At 45.3% G+C, this 16613-nt stretch overlaps 1 protein-coding gene across 1 annotated transcript; it reads right to left on the bottom strand.

Annotated features, from left to right (window-relative positions):
- Nucleotides 1-2907: 2907 nt before the first annotated feature.
- On the bottom strand, nucleotides 2908-15834 carry LOC125975305 (inactive phospholipase C-like protein 2). The gene is made up of 6 exons (XM_049730654.2): nucleotides 14950-15834; nucleotides 9277-11760; nucleotides 9005-9208; nucleotides 7151-7226; nucleotides 4674-4783; nucleotides 2908-4556 (listed from the first exon to the last, which is right to left on the bottom strand). Exons 1-6 carry the CDS (start codon nucleotides 15166-15168, stop codon nucleotides 4344-4346), a joined length of 3306 nt encoding a protein of 1101 aa, XP_049586611.1. The 5' UTR covers nucleotides 15169-15834; the 3' UTR covers nucleotides 2908-4343.
- Between the last annotated feature and the right edge of the window lie 779 nt (nucleotides 15835-16613).

The raw sequence follows: 16613 nt of genomic DNA, 5'->3' as shown, positions 1-16613 counted from the left end.
TATTGTGAAAGGTGGCAGTTTTTATGATCCACTGGAGTCATCACATTAATTACAGTGTATCCCTTCCATACATTCGATTATCTACATTATCGGAACGGACTGAACTTGTCAAGTGGGCCCAAGTACATTTTGGATAGTTTGAGGTGAACGTAGGTATGACTTTCATACTTCCTCCCTCAACGCGTTGTTTAGCGCATTGCTCATCGGGCTCGGTTCGCTCCATTAACACGGCGGCGTCGAGGTGACTTTAGCTGCTAATGAAAAACAGATGTGTCCGTTTAATAGTCTTAATAGCGTATGTGTGTGTGCCTCATTAAAACAGGAGGTCTGATGATGATGAGAGGCACCTAATGAATGAAGACAGACGTGTTTAGCGGCTTGTTGGCTCTATCATCTCGAGGTTTAGTGAGCTATCGAATGACGGGCTGGTCACTACTTTAAAGTCAGCCGCCTTGACGGGCAGCAATAGCTCTCTCACGTTTCCTTCATTTGGAAAAGTGATGACTCAGCAGCAGGGAGGGGCAGGAGGTGAAGTGCCCCAACTCATTCGTTCATATGTGAGCTTCTATGGCCCACAACTGATGCAGATAAGCTAATAGTCAGTTAACAGCCAGCAGCTTAACTGAGCAAACAACAGCTAATTATAATTTTATTCATTGGCGCACACGTCACTCACCGGACTAGGCTCCGCCTTCTAAATCCACAGTCACAGGTCACAAACATGAGTACGAGTTATCCAAAACTTTGATATTTATTTGTGTTGGTATTGTTAAAAGGAAAAAAAAACTTTTCCACTTACTTGATTAATCGGTGGGATAATCAATAAAAGTTTTGATGGATGCAGCCCGAAATGTGATCATTCATTTCGTCTGTAAGCCGCAGTAAAAGGTCCAACTTTTTAGCTCATCACTTTTATTTGTTTTTGTCATATAATCTTTTGTTTGCTTTTTATTTTAATAAAGTGCCATATGTTCATCATGACACTGCGATGGGGAGCTGCTGCAGTGAATTGTGGGAAAACGGCAGGTGCTAGCAGCTCCCGGCTGAATAGAAAGAAATATGATTAGATTGAAAACTTATGAGCCGCCTTAGGGAGGGGGGGGGGGGGGGGGGGTGCTGCTACAGGGAGGGTCGGGGGGGGGGGGCATACAGTTAAGAATTCCATAGGTACAAGCTGCCATCTAGTGGTCTAGATATGGAATTGCATGACAGACTGACAAATGCAATTAATTCAATACAGTATAACGAATGGGTCAAAAAATAAAATATCTAAGAGACATGTCTTAACTTTTTAACATTTTCACACAGTGAATTCAAAATGTAATTATAATTATGCATTGCTAAATTCAGTCCATTCTTTAGGTACACAAGTTACACAATTAACAATATTTATACAAAAAGTGTTTTGACATTTTAATTTAGTCTTTCAAATTTGAATCGTCTTTAGTTTATATTTATTTAGTTTTACCACACAAATATTATGACTGCACGCTTTATTAGGTTAATTCATTCCATTCATTGGGTACAAAATCACATATTTTGTTTATTTCGTTTAGCAAAAAATACACTGAAATTACGTACGTATTTAAATGTTAATTATGTCTTTAGGTCTCCTCAAACTACCGCCCACGCAACAATTAGTGGTGTAGTTGCATTAGCCAGTCATGGCCACTAGGTGTCAGCAGTGCACCACTTAATAGTTGACTTGCTTGTGGCCAAGCCAGGGCTGAGAAAACGTTTGTACCATGTTACATTTTATTCACGCGGAAGATATATATCTATACTATTTCACTAAATTATAAACCTATTTTTATAATTTTATTTTTCTATTTCTATCTATATTTTAACATTTACAGCAATGAAAAACAATACTAGACCAAATATTGTAAATTAAGTTGTTGTAATTGCTGAATAAATATTTTTCGATAAATATACTTCAAGTCAAGAAATTTTGTGATAACGATTTCAATTAAAAAATATAATTAAAAATATTTCAAACACTTCATTGTTCAAACAAATCAAGGAATTTTGTCCAACTAAAATCCACTAAGTTAATACTAACATAGTAGCAACCCCGTGACGTCATTGCTTTTCTTGTCTATGGTCTCATCTTTGCTAAAATTTCATAATCGATACGTGTCTGGCCTATGAAAACTAATAGCTCTTTCACCCTGGTCCAGACACGTTTTTGTCCTTTAATGATTGCAAGATGTGCTTTTAAGATATTGAGATATGAAGTACTATAAAAATGCTCGACAGAAAACATGCACTGCTGCTTGTTTTATGTTTGTTTGGCTAGCTTCCAAATGGAACATTACAGGCTATCTTTTGAGGCGTCTGTCCGACTGTTCGATCTTTGGTGTTTGAAATTTGAGGTCTTGAGGTGTTTAGCTTTTGAATTATTTGACTTTTGAGGAGTTTGCTGTTTGTGGTATTTGACTTTTGAGGTGTATGACTTTTGCAGAGTCTGATTTTTTTTTAGGCATTTGATATTTGTTTGACTTTTGTGGTCTGACTTTTGAGGTGCTTTTTTTCAATCTTCATTTAACAAGGAGTGATTTCTATTGGTCTAACATTTCAAGGACAAAGGCAGTTGTTTTTTCCTGTTCTGGAGAGCACCTCTGCTAGCGTCTTCCTTGGGATTATGACAGCACGCCGGCTGCTGCCAGGCCTCTTAAGTGCTGCACAAGAGGGCTCGCTTGTACTCACTCCCAACACGTTTAGGGATGAGTTGAGCATGAATGCTTCCCCAAGAAAAGGCACGAATGCTGCAGCCTTCGCTTGACTGATTTTAAAGTATAATCTCACCGATGCTATTTGTTAGCCTCTCTATGGTGTTTTGTATCAGTAGTTAGCCTTAAGCTAATCAGCATTTGTATGCTTCTAGACACCACACAGCAGATGATGTATTTTTAACAATGCTTTTTATTTTTTTTTACCAACTGATTGCTAATCAGTTAAAATGCTAATTATTTCCCTCCATTCTGCAATCCGAAACGCACCACGGCACTGAAAGACAGCCTTGTTTGTGGCATTGTTGTTATTAGATCTGCACAAGTGAACATTTATAAACTCAAAATATGTTGCCAGCAGCCAGCTGCACCCTTCAACTGACCACGATTGTGTAATTAGGCAGTTTGATCTCAGCAATGGAAACATCTTCCAACGTCTAGAAGCTAACAAGAGGGAATTATCATCTTGGTCCATATTGAATAAGTCGTACATTGTGTTTATGAACTTGGCAAACCGATCCAAGAACAGTACTGGGCACTACCAAAGTAAAAAGGGTCCACATACGTATTAACCTAATGCAGAATGTCCACTGGTGGTTCTGCTCATGCACTTGCTGGTTGCTTCGAAGTCTTTCCCGTCACACTTATTCATGTACATATATATATATTTTTTTTTATAAAATAAATCCTTTTTTTTCCAACCCAGGTTGTAGTAAAAGGGGGTGGGGGGGAGGTACAGGTATCTCCATATATACACATCAGGTTTGCTTGGCACGCAACAAGTTCAGGAATGTAAACATTTCTTCCCATCACATTCACTATTGTGCTTTAAGGAATATCTCGGAATATGTGTGTGCGTGTGTGTGTCCAGAACGCAAAGAACTTCACTAGGCACCAATGCAATAAAATTCACAAACTTTGCGAATCTTGCAGGGGGAGTTTAGGCAAGTACAATGTTTTCACGATCATCGTGTTCGGTGTCACCTTGATGTTCCATCGACCTGAAAAGTCGTGACATTTTGGAGCTACTCCAGAAATTTCAGCTAATTTTTTTTTGGCCCACGATCAAAAATTGGAATAGACATTGCACCTCAAGTCAAAAGACGAAACTTTCAGAAAATCTTGTAAAACTCAAGACGTAAAAATCAGATGGGATTTCGGCAAAACCACGTGAGACTTTTACAAAAACCTTGCGAGATTTTTGCCAAAGTACCATGTGGCGAATCACACGAGACTCCCGCCAAATTACGTGAAGCTAAAATCCCGCGAGTCTTCTGCTAAAATCTCTGCAGAATTCTAAATGCTAAAATCCAGTGAGGAAAATTCCGCAAGACTTCATCGGTTTTATCCCCGCCCACTCCGCCCAGCAACTGCTGTGTTAGCTTCTTAAGCTAGCCGCAAACCGGCTAGCCGCGTGTTCGTTTTTCCTGAGGTTGGTGGTCGAACTTCAAGATACTACCGTGCAGGCCCGATGACGTCGTTAACGCAGAACAAGGCCGAGCGGTTTTCTTATTTGAATTTAAGTGTCGCTTTCCTCAGGACAAATACCTGAAGATTATTCAGCGGCTACGTCTGGTAGGTGAAAATCTTTGGTGGAATGCAAGATGGACGTCAAATGTCTTGGTCATCGTCATCATCTGTGAGCTCCGCCTCGGCCGTGGCCTTCTCGGGGATGGCCTCCATGCTGCGTCGGCTACTTTTAGAGTCGAACGAGCCGCTCGCCGGTCGTCCTTTGCCAAGGTCGCACGTTAGTGCTGCGTAATGAATCTGCTTCAGGTTCTCCTGCACTTCGCCGCGGGCGTGTTTTAGGAGGTCCGCCTGGCCCTGAGGGGAGAGAACGATAGAAATGTCTTTGGTGGCCAAACTGACCTTGTCAGTACATCATGACGCCGCTTTAAAAAAAAAAAAAAAAAAAAAGACAATTGTGAATGAAGGAGTCACCTTGAGGATGGTAATGTTCCACGTGAAGCTCTCCACGGCCTTATGAAGCTTGCGACCCTTCAGACCTTCCTTCACCGCCAAGTCATGGAGGTTCTGGTGGAACTGCATAGCTGAGACACCCATCAACATGAGATGGGAGAACTTTTTTTTTTTTTTTTTTTTATTCCCTCATCCAGAACTGGCTGCACCTGCTGAGCCGAGGCTTTGCTGTAGTCGGTATGAAATGTGATTTGAAATGCCTTCATTGAAAAGGCAATATTTCAAGCTATTGTTTTTCAAAGTATTGCCAGCCCCCGCGGGAACCTTTGAGTGTGTAACCGAGAGCTAAACTGCACTCTGAGCGAATGAACATTGGAGGGGAGACATCCTTCCGCTGTGTGTGTGTGTGTGTGTGTTTTTAATGGCCCAGACTGTTATTGCTTTTTTTTTTACAACCTCCAGTTGGAACGCGAGTGAGGCGGGGTCTTAAGAGGCAGTAAAGTCAAAGGAACAAACGTAACGTTAATGTCCAAGGTGATGACGTTGGATGAAGAGGAAGGAAGCCTCGGTGGCGTTTGCGCGTGCTTGACATTTGCTAGCTTAAGAGGTTCTGGCGGGCGGGCGGGCACGCAACCTACATATTATTTGGCGGCTTCTGCCCTCAGCTGGAATCGAGGCTCCTCGTGGGTCCTGTTGGCGCCGTTGCCATGGAAACACGAGAAGACAGGGGGGGGGGGAATAATCGTTGGGGCGTTTCCCCCGACTGACATGAAACGCTTAATGACATCGCGCCGTCGCCTCTTTACCGCGCATTTCCAATTCCGTCTGTCTGCACGTTATGACGACAAGACGCAAACGTAACATATGTAGGGGGGGGTTGCCTAGCAACACTGGACAGAATCTGGCAGGAGCGCAGCGGGAGGAGGGAAGATCCTTCTTTTCCTGAAGGGTGACTGTGCAAGACGGACGGTGGAACGCAAACTCGGGAATTGCAACGGTCCGAACAAGCGCGCCCAGACAATTTTGCTTTGAAGCTCAAACTCAACAATGAACAATGCCACGAGAAAGTCCAAAATGGGAATCCGCCTGTGAGTCTTTGTTTTCATCTGCGGTCTATTTTAGTCATGTGTCCTTTTCATAATTGTTGTATTTAAAAAATAAACAAAAAGAGACCTTTCCAGTCATGCTTCAAAGACCAACTTGTCAACCATGCAGAAGCCGGGGGGATTTTTTTTTTCTTCGAAGTCAGCCCCCAAAACCACTTCCAGTGAGCAGCATGAGAGTTGGTACTGGTAGGCATTTTCTAAACTTAGCAGAGCCACAAAAGCATTTTGAAAAAGCAATGCCTGCAAAGAGTCAGGAAGTCTGCACTATTTCAAGTTTCTCAACTTCCACCACCCTTCAAAGACTCTGGATTTCTATCTATTCTATGTCTATCCATTTATTTCTCAATTCATTTTAAAAGCAGTGCCTGGGAGCGAGAAACCATTTTAGTGCTATGTGAATATTAGATTAACTTGGATCTAATTAATCTACCCTGAATTTTATTTGACTGAGGAAAATGGGACGTTTGCTAGCGAGCGCCGCAGGTGGACGAGTTCCCCCGTGATGAGACGACACGCTCGCTCAAATTGCTCAGAGACGAGAAGCTTTTGTTTGGGGATTTTGGCTGGCGGTAAAAGAGAAGGACAAGCAGTTTTGTTTGTTTTTGCAGGGCAGAATATGAATGAACGATTACAAGCGAGTGATTTGGCGGATTTAGCGATGTTTGTCTTTTGATTTACCAACAGGCCCTGTCTGGCCGCGGCCACCCACTTCCTACACACACACACACTCTCAAAGTGAGTAGATGCGGTTGCAACCTTCACTATCTGTTCTAATCTGATTTGACTTTATGAAGATAAACATCGTTTTTTTTTTTGCCACCGATGCGTATGTTTGTATTCACACTTCAGCAAGCATTAGCGTTAGCTCATAAACGCCGTGACCGCCAAAGCAGCAGTTAGTCAACAGGAGTTCGCACATTTTGTGTGTGTGTGTGTGTGTGTGTGTGTTACAATAACAGTTACATCACATCCTGGAGCGCTCCGCAAGATGTTAAGCAGCAGCGGAAGAGGAGCTCCAAATAACAGCTTGTTTAGCTTGAAATATCCGCAATTATTTTGAGGACCTTGAAAAACTGACTGTTGTTACTTTGCGGAAATAAACTCGGGATGTTCGATATCCACTCTTTTTTTCCCAGACCGAGTACTCAATTAAATAGACGCCGATACCAATTCTAAGTACCGATACCACTTGTACTTTACATATGATTTTTTTGTTTTTAAACTTGACCTATATATATATCTATATCCTAATACCAAATTTCCTCAAAATCGCTTGAAATGAATGTTAATTTCATATTCTCATAATTTCTAGTTACCAGCCTTGAAATTTGGTACCGATACTAAAACCTGCTATCGGTCCCTAAAATAAACCAAATGTAGCTTAATCCTTACCGGCTTTTTGGGTTTGGAGGATCCGTTCGTAGACCCCGTCAGAGTTCTCCAGGAGAGTCTTGCTGGTCTGGATCACCTGACACCAATACACACACACACGGAGCATTCACATTAGCCACATGGTCACGCTGTGGTTTTCAGGAAGCTGGGAGGTCTCTCCGAAAAAGACAGCAGCCACTATTACAGGAAGGCCCGCGTGGGCGAGGTCGCAAAAGCCTGAAATTAGAGGGAACGTAGACAGGAGGGACTTTTCTATTAAAAGCCTCGCTCGCTCGCGTCTGGAGGGCTGAAACGCAGACGCGACTGGCTTTGAACAGACAAAATGTGTCTCTTGGGGTAATTTTAGCAAGTCAAACGGCAGGGTGAGTCATGGCGAGATGCTAAGTTTAGCTGTGACGCCGCAGGCAGACGCTAGCTTACGGGTCCGCGTGAATTCTTCAAGAAACGACAAAACGCAATGTAACACGAGTCGGATTGCAATCCCGGGCGTTCGATTCCGGGGTGGAAATAAATGTGCTGCAACACCACGTTCATTTCCCAACGTGTGCAATCGGTTTATTAGCAATACCTTAAAGCTCACAGCACAGTGTTTTTTTTTTTTTTTTTTTAATGACGATAATTTTGTCGCAGCACGGCAAAGCCCCGCCGGTGATTGCACCGTGGCGACGCCGCAGCTGCAGTAAAAACCTGCTCATTGCTGCGGCGGCGCACGCTGTCATTACCTCCCCCAGGGTGGAATCAAATGGCCATGTGATTTATTTTAAGATGCTGCTTCCATCTTCCACCCAGACAAAATACAGTTCCCCCTTTTTTTTGGCTCCAAGTGGTTTGGGAAGTGTCTGCTTATCTTGCCACAGCCAATCCTGCAGGTGCTGTTTTCTTTTTTTTTTTTAACTTTGTGTGAAAATCAATTATCTGCTCAAAACATAATACTCACTGACCTTGTTTATTAACAAAGAAATTTTGCTCAAAGTAAATTAATTAAATTTTATTAAAATTAATTCATTAAAAAGAATTTTATTCACTATATTACTTTCGAGGTGCAGCGTATATCCGCACGTCTGAGCGGCAAACACATTTGCATTCCCCATTTGCAGCTTTTGTTCCTCATAAAAGACTTCTTTTTATAGAGAACTCTGGGGTCAGACCCAGATTCTCTTCCCGCCAATTAGGAAGCAGAACAGTCCGTCCCCACGGTGGGCCCGTCACACACAGCCCAGTGTGTCCTAATGATCCCCCACATTATTTACAGCGCTTTTAGTTTTCATGAGGTTGGTGGTTGTGCTGGGCAAATACCTGACACACACACACACACACTCTCTTCCCCCTGAACTCAATTGTCCTCTTTCCGTCACAAGCAATTACCTCGGCGAGGGTCACCTTAACAAGCGCGCGTTACGTAATAACAAATAAAAAAAAAAAAAAAGCTAAACAGGCGCGGCGTGCCCGTGCTGCGCATTTGATTAGCTGCTAAATTATTCAGCGGCGACGACTGACAACAACATCCGCTCGTCTAATGTGCCAAGAGACTCTGGAAGGAATTCAGCAGTGCGTAACAAAATAAAAAAAAAATAAAAAATAGGGAGACGGGGGAAGCCGAGTGTGTTGCGTAACGCGCGGGTATTGATTTTATTACTTAACAGCAGCGGCTGCGCTATTAGCTCGCCAAGGCCGCGTGTCCCCGCAAAAATCAAGCTATTGATGTGAACGCTGCTGGCGCTGATTATTTTTCCATGCTGGTGGTGAGACAAAAAGAAAATCAAAACACAAATGCATTCATGTCTGTCCTACAATGCTCTTTGCTAGCTAATAAAATGTCATTCTTTCAAAAATATCATATTCTACTGGACTCACCAGGTCATAAGTGGTGACCACCTTTTTGAGGACCTCTGGGAGCAAACCTTGAGGCTCCATGACTGGATAGTGGTCAGCCAGGTTGAAGAGTAGAAGAGGTCCGCTCTCCTGCGCGCTAAGTCGAGGGGACAGCGCCAGGATGCACTGCTTGAGATTAGCCACCGCCGAAAGGCCGCACAGTTCTTTAAAGGACACCACGGCGTTCTGCGGAAAGAATTTTACAAAGCCTTACTTTGGTGTCACCTTGAGGAGTGGACGCAACAAAATCTGACCTGCATGTTTTCTCGGAGGTCCGTGGCCTCCCTCAGCGGCGGAGTGGCCGTCTTGAAGACGTCGTCCAGCGCCTTGACGAGCAGCACCCTCATGCTGGCGTACTCCCGGTTCTTCTTGGCCTTGCGCACCGACAGGCCTCTCTTGTGGGGCTTGCCGCCTCCCCTCCGGTTGGTGATGGCCACGTGGACGAAGAGCAAGGTGTGCGGCAAGACCTCGCCCGTCAGCGACTGCAGCGGAATGTGGCGGAAACCCGCTTGCAGGCACTCGAAGGGGATGGTGTACTGGCCGATGAACTCGTCGCCGATGTAGTCGTCGTCCAGCACCACGAAGCGAACCATGGCCAGCTCGGGCAGGTTGATTTGAAACTCGAAGCTCTCGTCGAAGAGCGGGTTGTCCCCGTTCTGGTTGACCGTCTTAGTCCTTTGCTCGGCGCAGTCGGCGGGGATGCCGTGGATCTCCACGTAGACGTAGGGGTCCACCACGTCCCCTTTGGCGCCCGAGCCTTTGGGTTTGGGAAAGTTCTGCCCGCTGATGATCTTAATGTGCAAGAGTTGCGGCGAGACGCCAGGCACGGAATCTTTTGTGTTGGCACTGAAATAGGACACCTGCTCGCGCATAATGGACGGCCGCAGGACGTAGCCGCAGTTCCCGTTCTGCCGGAACCAGCCGATGTTCAGGTCCATCATCAGACCCGGAGTCTGGTAGTTCATTGCCACGATCTGGCAACCGCACTTCCAGAAGTCCTGCGGGTTCATGTTGCTGGAGTCGATCCGCATGGGACTCGGGTAAACCCGGGCCAGGAACTTCTTGTTGTAGTTGACAAAGTCCCCGGGAAAGTCGCTGGCGCAGCGGCCGGCAAAGACCTCGTTGAAGGAGCAGAGCTCCCAGTGCTTCTGGCCTTGGAAGGACGTGGGGAAGTCCTTGAACTCCACCGACTTGCACAAGGTGACCAGGTCGGAGAGGTCCTTTGAGAGCTGGAACTTCTTAGGCGCGACCGTCTGTTGCTCCGGCGAGTCGATGCTCATTCTCTGCGACATCTCGGCGCCCTCGTCCTCGTCCGTCACCTCGCCCTCGGTGGCGGTGCAGTTAGTTCCGAGTTTCTTGCCCTTCAGCAAGATCTTCCCCTTCAGATCGGCGGGGGACGGGAGGTAGCAGTCGTCGGGTTTGGGGGGATCCAGGCTGAGCTTATCCCCCAGGATCTTCTTCAGGTGCTGAAACATGACCTTCTGCTGCATCAAAGAGCAGTGGTTCTCCAAACACAGGATCAGCGGGAACTCCGACGCCACAAAGGCGTACTTGTTGACCACGTCGATGACGCTGCGAAACACAATCTGCGAGGTCATGGTGTGACCCGTGTAAATGACCGGCTCGTTGTCGGGTCCGTCCCAGACGTCCAGCTCCACGCTGCGACAGCCCATTTTCAAGGCTCGGATGTAACCCGTCACGTCTGAAGGACCCCTGAACTGATCTTCTATCAGGTACGTGTTGTGAGATGCGTTGATGTAGTAGTGGGACAAGGGCTGCTTCATGTCTTGGCACACCGTTTTGTGCTCCGGGTCGAATATGTGGCACTCCGGAGAAAGAAGGTAGTTAGTGAAGCCGTCCAGAGAGAGCCAGCCTCTGAGCCGACCCTCTTTGGATGGCTCGTACTTCTGGATGACCTCGGCGCTGGTGTCCTCGCTGACTTGCGCCATGCCTTGCTCCGCCTCCAGGAAAATCATCAAATCCTTGGTGTCCAAAAACTCCTTGTTGCTGGAGAACTGGACAAAGAGAAAATAGATTTCCGGCCTGGTGCAGAGGTCGTGGAAGACCTCGATGAACTCGTCTCTCGTCACCTGAGAGCCCGCCTTGTCCTTGACTTTGTGGAGCTCTTTGAACTTGAGCTCGATTTTCACATTTTTAAGTCCCGGGTTCAACTTTTTGACCAGCTGCACAGCAGCGCAAATTGTGATTTGTTGACTGTTGTCGCCGCGGGCTTCGCTGAAAAGTTCACCCAGCCACGACGAACGCATGTTATTCTGAGTGCTCTCGATCATGTTCAGCGTATGCTTCCCGTAGGAGATCAGATACCTCAAGCCGGTAATCCAGGTGTTGGCTACGTCGGCGGTATTGGCCACCAAGTCCAGCGACTCGTAGTTCTCGCCAAAGATAACCGAGAAGGCGCAGTCCTCCGAGATCTGGTCGTAAGTCCCGTTGGTTCGAAAAGTGTCCGTGTTCTTCCCCGTGCGAACCTCCTTGATGGACTTGACGTCGATTTTGGCTTTGTCCGACTCCTTCTTGGAGGGCTCCCAACGCAGGGACTGCATGTCGGCGTCCAGCAGGAAGTAGCGGTGGTAGACGCGCGAGTTGGAGCGCACCTTCTTCAGCTCGGAGCCTTCCACCATGGCGGTGATGCAGTCGCTGGCGCTGCTCATCTTCTTCTCGGTGGGCATGCTGCTGAACGACACCGTCTTCTTCCTCTCCTTACGCTGTCTCGACGAGTCCTGGGAAGTTCAGAAGAAGAATGAGCTGCCTGGCATCAGACCGGACTGGTGCCGCAAAAAATGGCCAATTACAGCAAGATGAAAAATAGGGTTAAAAAAATAATAAAATAAATAAAAAATAGGGTTAAAGAAAAAATAAATAAAATAATAAAATAACAGAATAAAATAATAAATAAATCACACCTTCTACTTTATATTAGGTCACCTAGGAATTTTTCAAAATTATGTGGGGGAAAAAAAAAAAAAAAGCATGACACGTCTTCTTTAAGGCATGAAATCAAATCCAAAAGCGCCGACAGCCTCGTCGCCTCCTGAACTGTGAACATATTTTGTGCTTCCGACTTCAGCCGTGGACCACAAGTACCTGTCAATGTGCATTACCGGGAAGTTCCCTTCCGGAGAGAAAAAGTTGCCCGCACGAATCGACTCAAAGTCTGCAGGCAGCGTTGACATTTTCAGTGAACTCTTTTTTTTTTTTTCTTCTCCCCCACTTTTTTATATTTCTTATTTCCCCTATCGTCGCTGCAGCAGCAGCAGCAAGTTCAACATGAGGGCAAACTTTTATGGAGTTCAGAAAGTCAGACTTGTACATCCTGTGAGGAAATAATGGTACCCGTAAAAACTCGAGTGATATCATGTTCCCGTGTTAAAACTTCATCTGCTTTTTTTCAGCTCATTTCGAGTCACGAAAACGTAACACAAACTGGCAAAGGCGTATGAATGCATGAGCAGACATAATCCTTACGAGTCGGGCAAAAGCATGCGAGCGAGTCAAAGCAGCGGCGCGCTAATGACTCGTGTCTACTTCCTGTAGATTAACCTCCGCTTCCTTAGGTCAAGTATTTTTTCTCTCCCGTCTCACCCATTTGCTCTATCCAAGGAATCCTTTCCCTTTAATTTCTAGAGCTTTTTTTTTTTTTTTTTTAGGCCGGGGGTTATTTGAGCAATCCAGGAAATGGAAGGGTGAGGCGAGCGACACTTGTGTAACTCTGTTACACTTCATCTGACGCAAGAATAAGCAATGTGCACACATCTGCAACGGCTGGAAGAATTTCTCCGACGTGCCAGCCACCTGGGGTCGGCCGAGAGGCTTTCTCGAGGCTTGGAAATCAATTGAAAAAAAAAAACACACACGGCGTCTTGTGCTGCGGAATAAACAAAACACCTGTGTCTTCTCGGAGCCCGGACGTGACTGTCACATGAGATGAGACAAGAGTCGGTTGTGTGACTGGCTTATGAATGCTCAATGTGGATGTCTTTCCACAGCATGGGTATGAATGGACAAGAGGGGGGGGCACTGCCCAATCAGATGGGAGCTAGCGGCGATGATAGATTTCCCATGATAAACAAAAAAGGGAAATAAATAACGGTGTTGAAATTTCGCTCAAGCAAAAGGTGTTACATTCGTCACGCCGCAGAGAAGTGTTAGTAACAACGCACACTGGGTGTCAAAAGGTTTAAAAAAAAAAGATTACAACAAAATATAACACACTTTAAAGCATTTTTATTTTGTTTTGAGGGCTTTCGACAGCTAGCTAGTAATCTAACCGCGCGGCAAAAACGCACAGGCTAGCCGCTGATGCTAACAAAGCTACTCTTTCTTCTATATTAATGCCACACTTTTCGTTTTAGTGAAAAGGATAAATACATTTCAACTGGCGTGAGCTGAAATGAGAAATGCAAAGGAGGCTATCATCACGATCACAAGACACCTGCTAATTTGCAACTGCTTCACGCCGCCAGCCAGATGGACCAGTTCTGTTTTTCCATCGCAAAGTGTAAATACGCCACGGGGCCGGTAAACATTTAACGCTGGTTTGTCAAACAGTCTTGAAAACAGACCCCCCCAAAAAATCCAGTTTAACTGACATGTCTAAAATGGTTAAAAAGAAAGAAACTTGGAAACAAAAGGCTACCATGGAGAGCAGAAAAAACAAAACAATGCGTCCATTTGTTCCTTTAACGCTGGGATCAATGAGAAGATGATGTTTATTTTAAATAGCCGGAGGCTAAAGTGACTTAACAGCTACCGAGCACACAATGCAAAATGGAGGCGATTCAAGACTGACTGGTTTGCAGCAGTTTAAAGGAAAACAAGCGATTTGTCCCGCGGTGTTTGGTTTGGTGCGGACCATCGTAATTATCATGGTAAATATTGAGACGCTGAAGCCTTCCATAAAAGACAAAAAGTAAACGCTGTGTATCCAAAATGAAATCGGCAAATTTATAAAAACAAAATTTAAACACCAGGGAAATAATGGACAATAAACGACTCGTGATGTTTCTCCATCGGCGTTGGAAAAGCCAAGGGCCGCAAAAGCAGGCTCGGATTTGGAAAGTGTTTCACAGAGCATATCAATTATCTTCCGCGCTGATTCACAGGGGGTGCTCGATGGTGTCGTGTGATTACGGGACTCTTGTTTCGTTTTGGTTTTCAGGCCACTGAGCATTGTGAATATGCTGGGTAGAAAAAATAGAAAAACTGCGTGGCGGCGACAATGCCACACGTGGAAACTACTGGAGCGGAATGAGAGAAGTCATAATGTTATTTTTTTAACTACCACTCCTTTCTCGTTCACAAAGTAGTGCTGATCCATGCAACGTCAACTGTGAGTGTTTCTTGAACCAATCATATTCTCTATTCCTCCTTGCATGGCGTCATTTTTTTTTTCTTCTGAAAACAGGCAACATCAATCATACCCGGAGGAATCTAGAGAAAATATTCTGAATCCCTCCAGAGCATGATGTATTATTTAGTTTTTCGGGATGTCATTTGATAAATACTGACGTTAATGCAGTTGTGAGCAATATTGATTAGCAACCATATTGTGGTTTTACTAAGAAATTGATAGTTGGGTTCCCACTGGAGGGATAAATGCATAACTGCTAAAAAGTCATTTGTAAGCCACTTTTTTTTTTTTTTTAAATGCTGAGTCTTGTGGTATCAAACTTAGCATTAGCTGATGGAAACGTCTGCAAGGGGTTACGACACGCGGAAGGCTCCACTCCTACATGCTGTCATCATCTTTGCTCCCTGTTTGGCAATCTGAAATGACTGTTTGCAAAAATAATCAAAGTACACAATGTACTACTGTAAATAGCCCATTTGGTGTACCAGGGTGTGTATTGGAAAGTGGCCGGTGGAGATAATTAAAATATGTTTTAATGAGCTTCCATATTTCCACTCACCTTGATGATACTGCTCCTCCGGGGCATGTCTGCCTTGTTGTCGGGCTCGACGGAGGCTTCCACGCTGTCACTACCTTGGTCGACCATGTTGTCTTCACACATGCCACAGTCGCCGTTCGACACCGAGCCCTCGCCGGGCATCTTCACAGCGGCTTGCACGCCCACCTCGGCCCCCGCGTGATCCAAGAGGCTGACGCCGTCCTCCTCGAACTCCGCCATGGACGCACACACTCAGTTGCGAAAAAAAAAACCCTTCTGGTTCGGATTCAATCCGATTTCCTGGTTAGGAACATCCGCGCGAGGTGTTTCTGCTGCCGCTGCTTCTCGATCATCCGCAGCCGGGTGCTCGGAGGTGCCGCGCGGCTAGCAGGGAAGGCGTGTGCGCGGGGAGACGGCGGCGGAACCACTGGTGGTGTCGGTACACGACACCGTGACATTGGATCGAAATGGTAGCGAGCGGTTTAGACAAATTGCAAGGCTGACGGTTGTCTTTCAATGGCAAAACCCGCCGCCGTTCGACTCACCGGGGGATCTCCAGTTCATCGGTGGCGGGGTAGTTCTCCATTTGAGGGGGGAGGCGGCGGCGGCGGTGCGTTAACAGCTGCTCCGGCTACTGAGTGCCGTTTAGCTACCTAGCCAGCTACCTAGCCATTCAGCTAAGAGAGTTAGCCAACTTGACAACTTCTGGGTGTTTGAAAAAAATCTCCTTCCAAAAACAAGGGGGACCACCAGCTCGGAGGGGGGGCAGGGGGCTTCCCTGGACTCTGTATCCGGGAAATGTGCAAGCAGCCGTTGTACGTTTGAACCGCAACTACCACAATTTATCTGTCCACGCGCCAGCAACTTGTGTCGTCTCGTGAACGCGCGCCGGTCGGCAACAACAGAATGTGCTGTCAATCAAAACTCATTGTTATTGTTGATTTTTTCTTTTTTTTTTAAGTGCAGCAAATAAGATTTGACTATAATGAGTTTGTCATTCAATGCATGACACACACTGCGCTACAACCATAAAATAAAAACTTAATTACTTCTCTGACATCGTGGCAGCAGCCTCACGTTGATGTTGTTGCTTATGAAAACAAAAAAAAAAAACACTTGCATCAGTTAACAAATTAATGTTGTCGTTTTCTGATGGAGAAAAATCCCGCTTATTTAATTTATTTAGACAAAATAACATCAGCATCGAGCATCAACACACAAAATGCATAACAATGTAGCCAATCAGCGATGATCTTGCATGACAGCTACCAAAGAACTTTCTCGTCTCATCACCACGCAATGATGAACACAATGAAGAACAGAGCACATGAAGCATCCAATCAGACATGATGTTACTCTGCATGACTTCATACATTTATGCATAGGCCACTGGTTCACATCCAGCAAAACAAATACTGGACTGTATGGAATCTCTGCATGCAGAGGCAGCGTGAGGGGGGACACGATTGGGGGTTTAGACAACAGTGCCATCTGCCGGTCAACAAGGATTAGTGACGTCAATGTACATACAGTTGATTAAATATTAATTACGGTGATTATTCACTGAATTAATGAATTAGAAAATGGAAAACTTTCTTGGATTAAATAAAAAAATAGAGAAATACTGTATTCCAGAGTCTAACTGCCATCACTGGACTATTTTTTGACATCAAAAACTATGATAG

The sequence above is a fragment of the Syngnathus scovelli genome, chromosome 9, assembly GCF_024217435.2.
Source record: "Syngnathus scovelli strain Florida chromosome 9, RoL_Ssco_1.2, whole genome shotgun sequence".
Lineage (NCBI taxonomy): Eukaryota > Metazoa > Chordata > Actinopteri > Syngnathiformes > Syngnathidae > Syngnathus > Syngnathus scovelli.
The sequence above is the reverse complement of the archived record's forward strand: the minus strand, read 5'-3'. Positions and strand labels throughout refer to the sequence as shown.

Coding starts and splice junctions, on each gene's coding strand:
- LOC125975305 (XM_049730654.2), bottom strand. CDS start 15,168: ATGGCGGAGTTCGAGGAGGACGGCGTCAGCCTCTTGGATCACGCGGGG. Junction 9,209..9,276: donor ACCTCCGAGAAAACATGCAG/GTCAGATTTTGT, acceptor TTCTTTCCGCAG/AACGCCGTGGTGTCCTTTAA. Junction 4,784..7,150: donor CCTCCAAACCCAAAAAGCCG/GTAAGGATTAAG, acceptor TGGGTGTCTCAG/CTATGCAGTTCCACCAGAAC.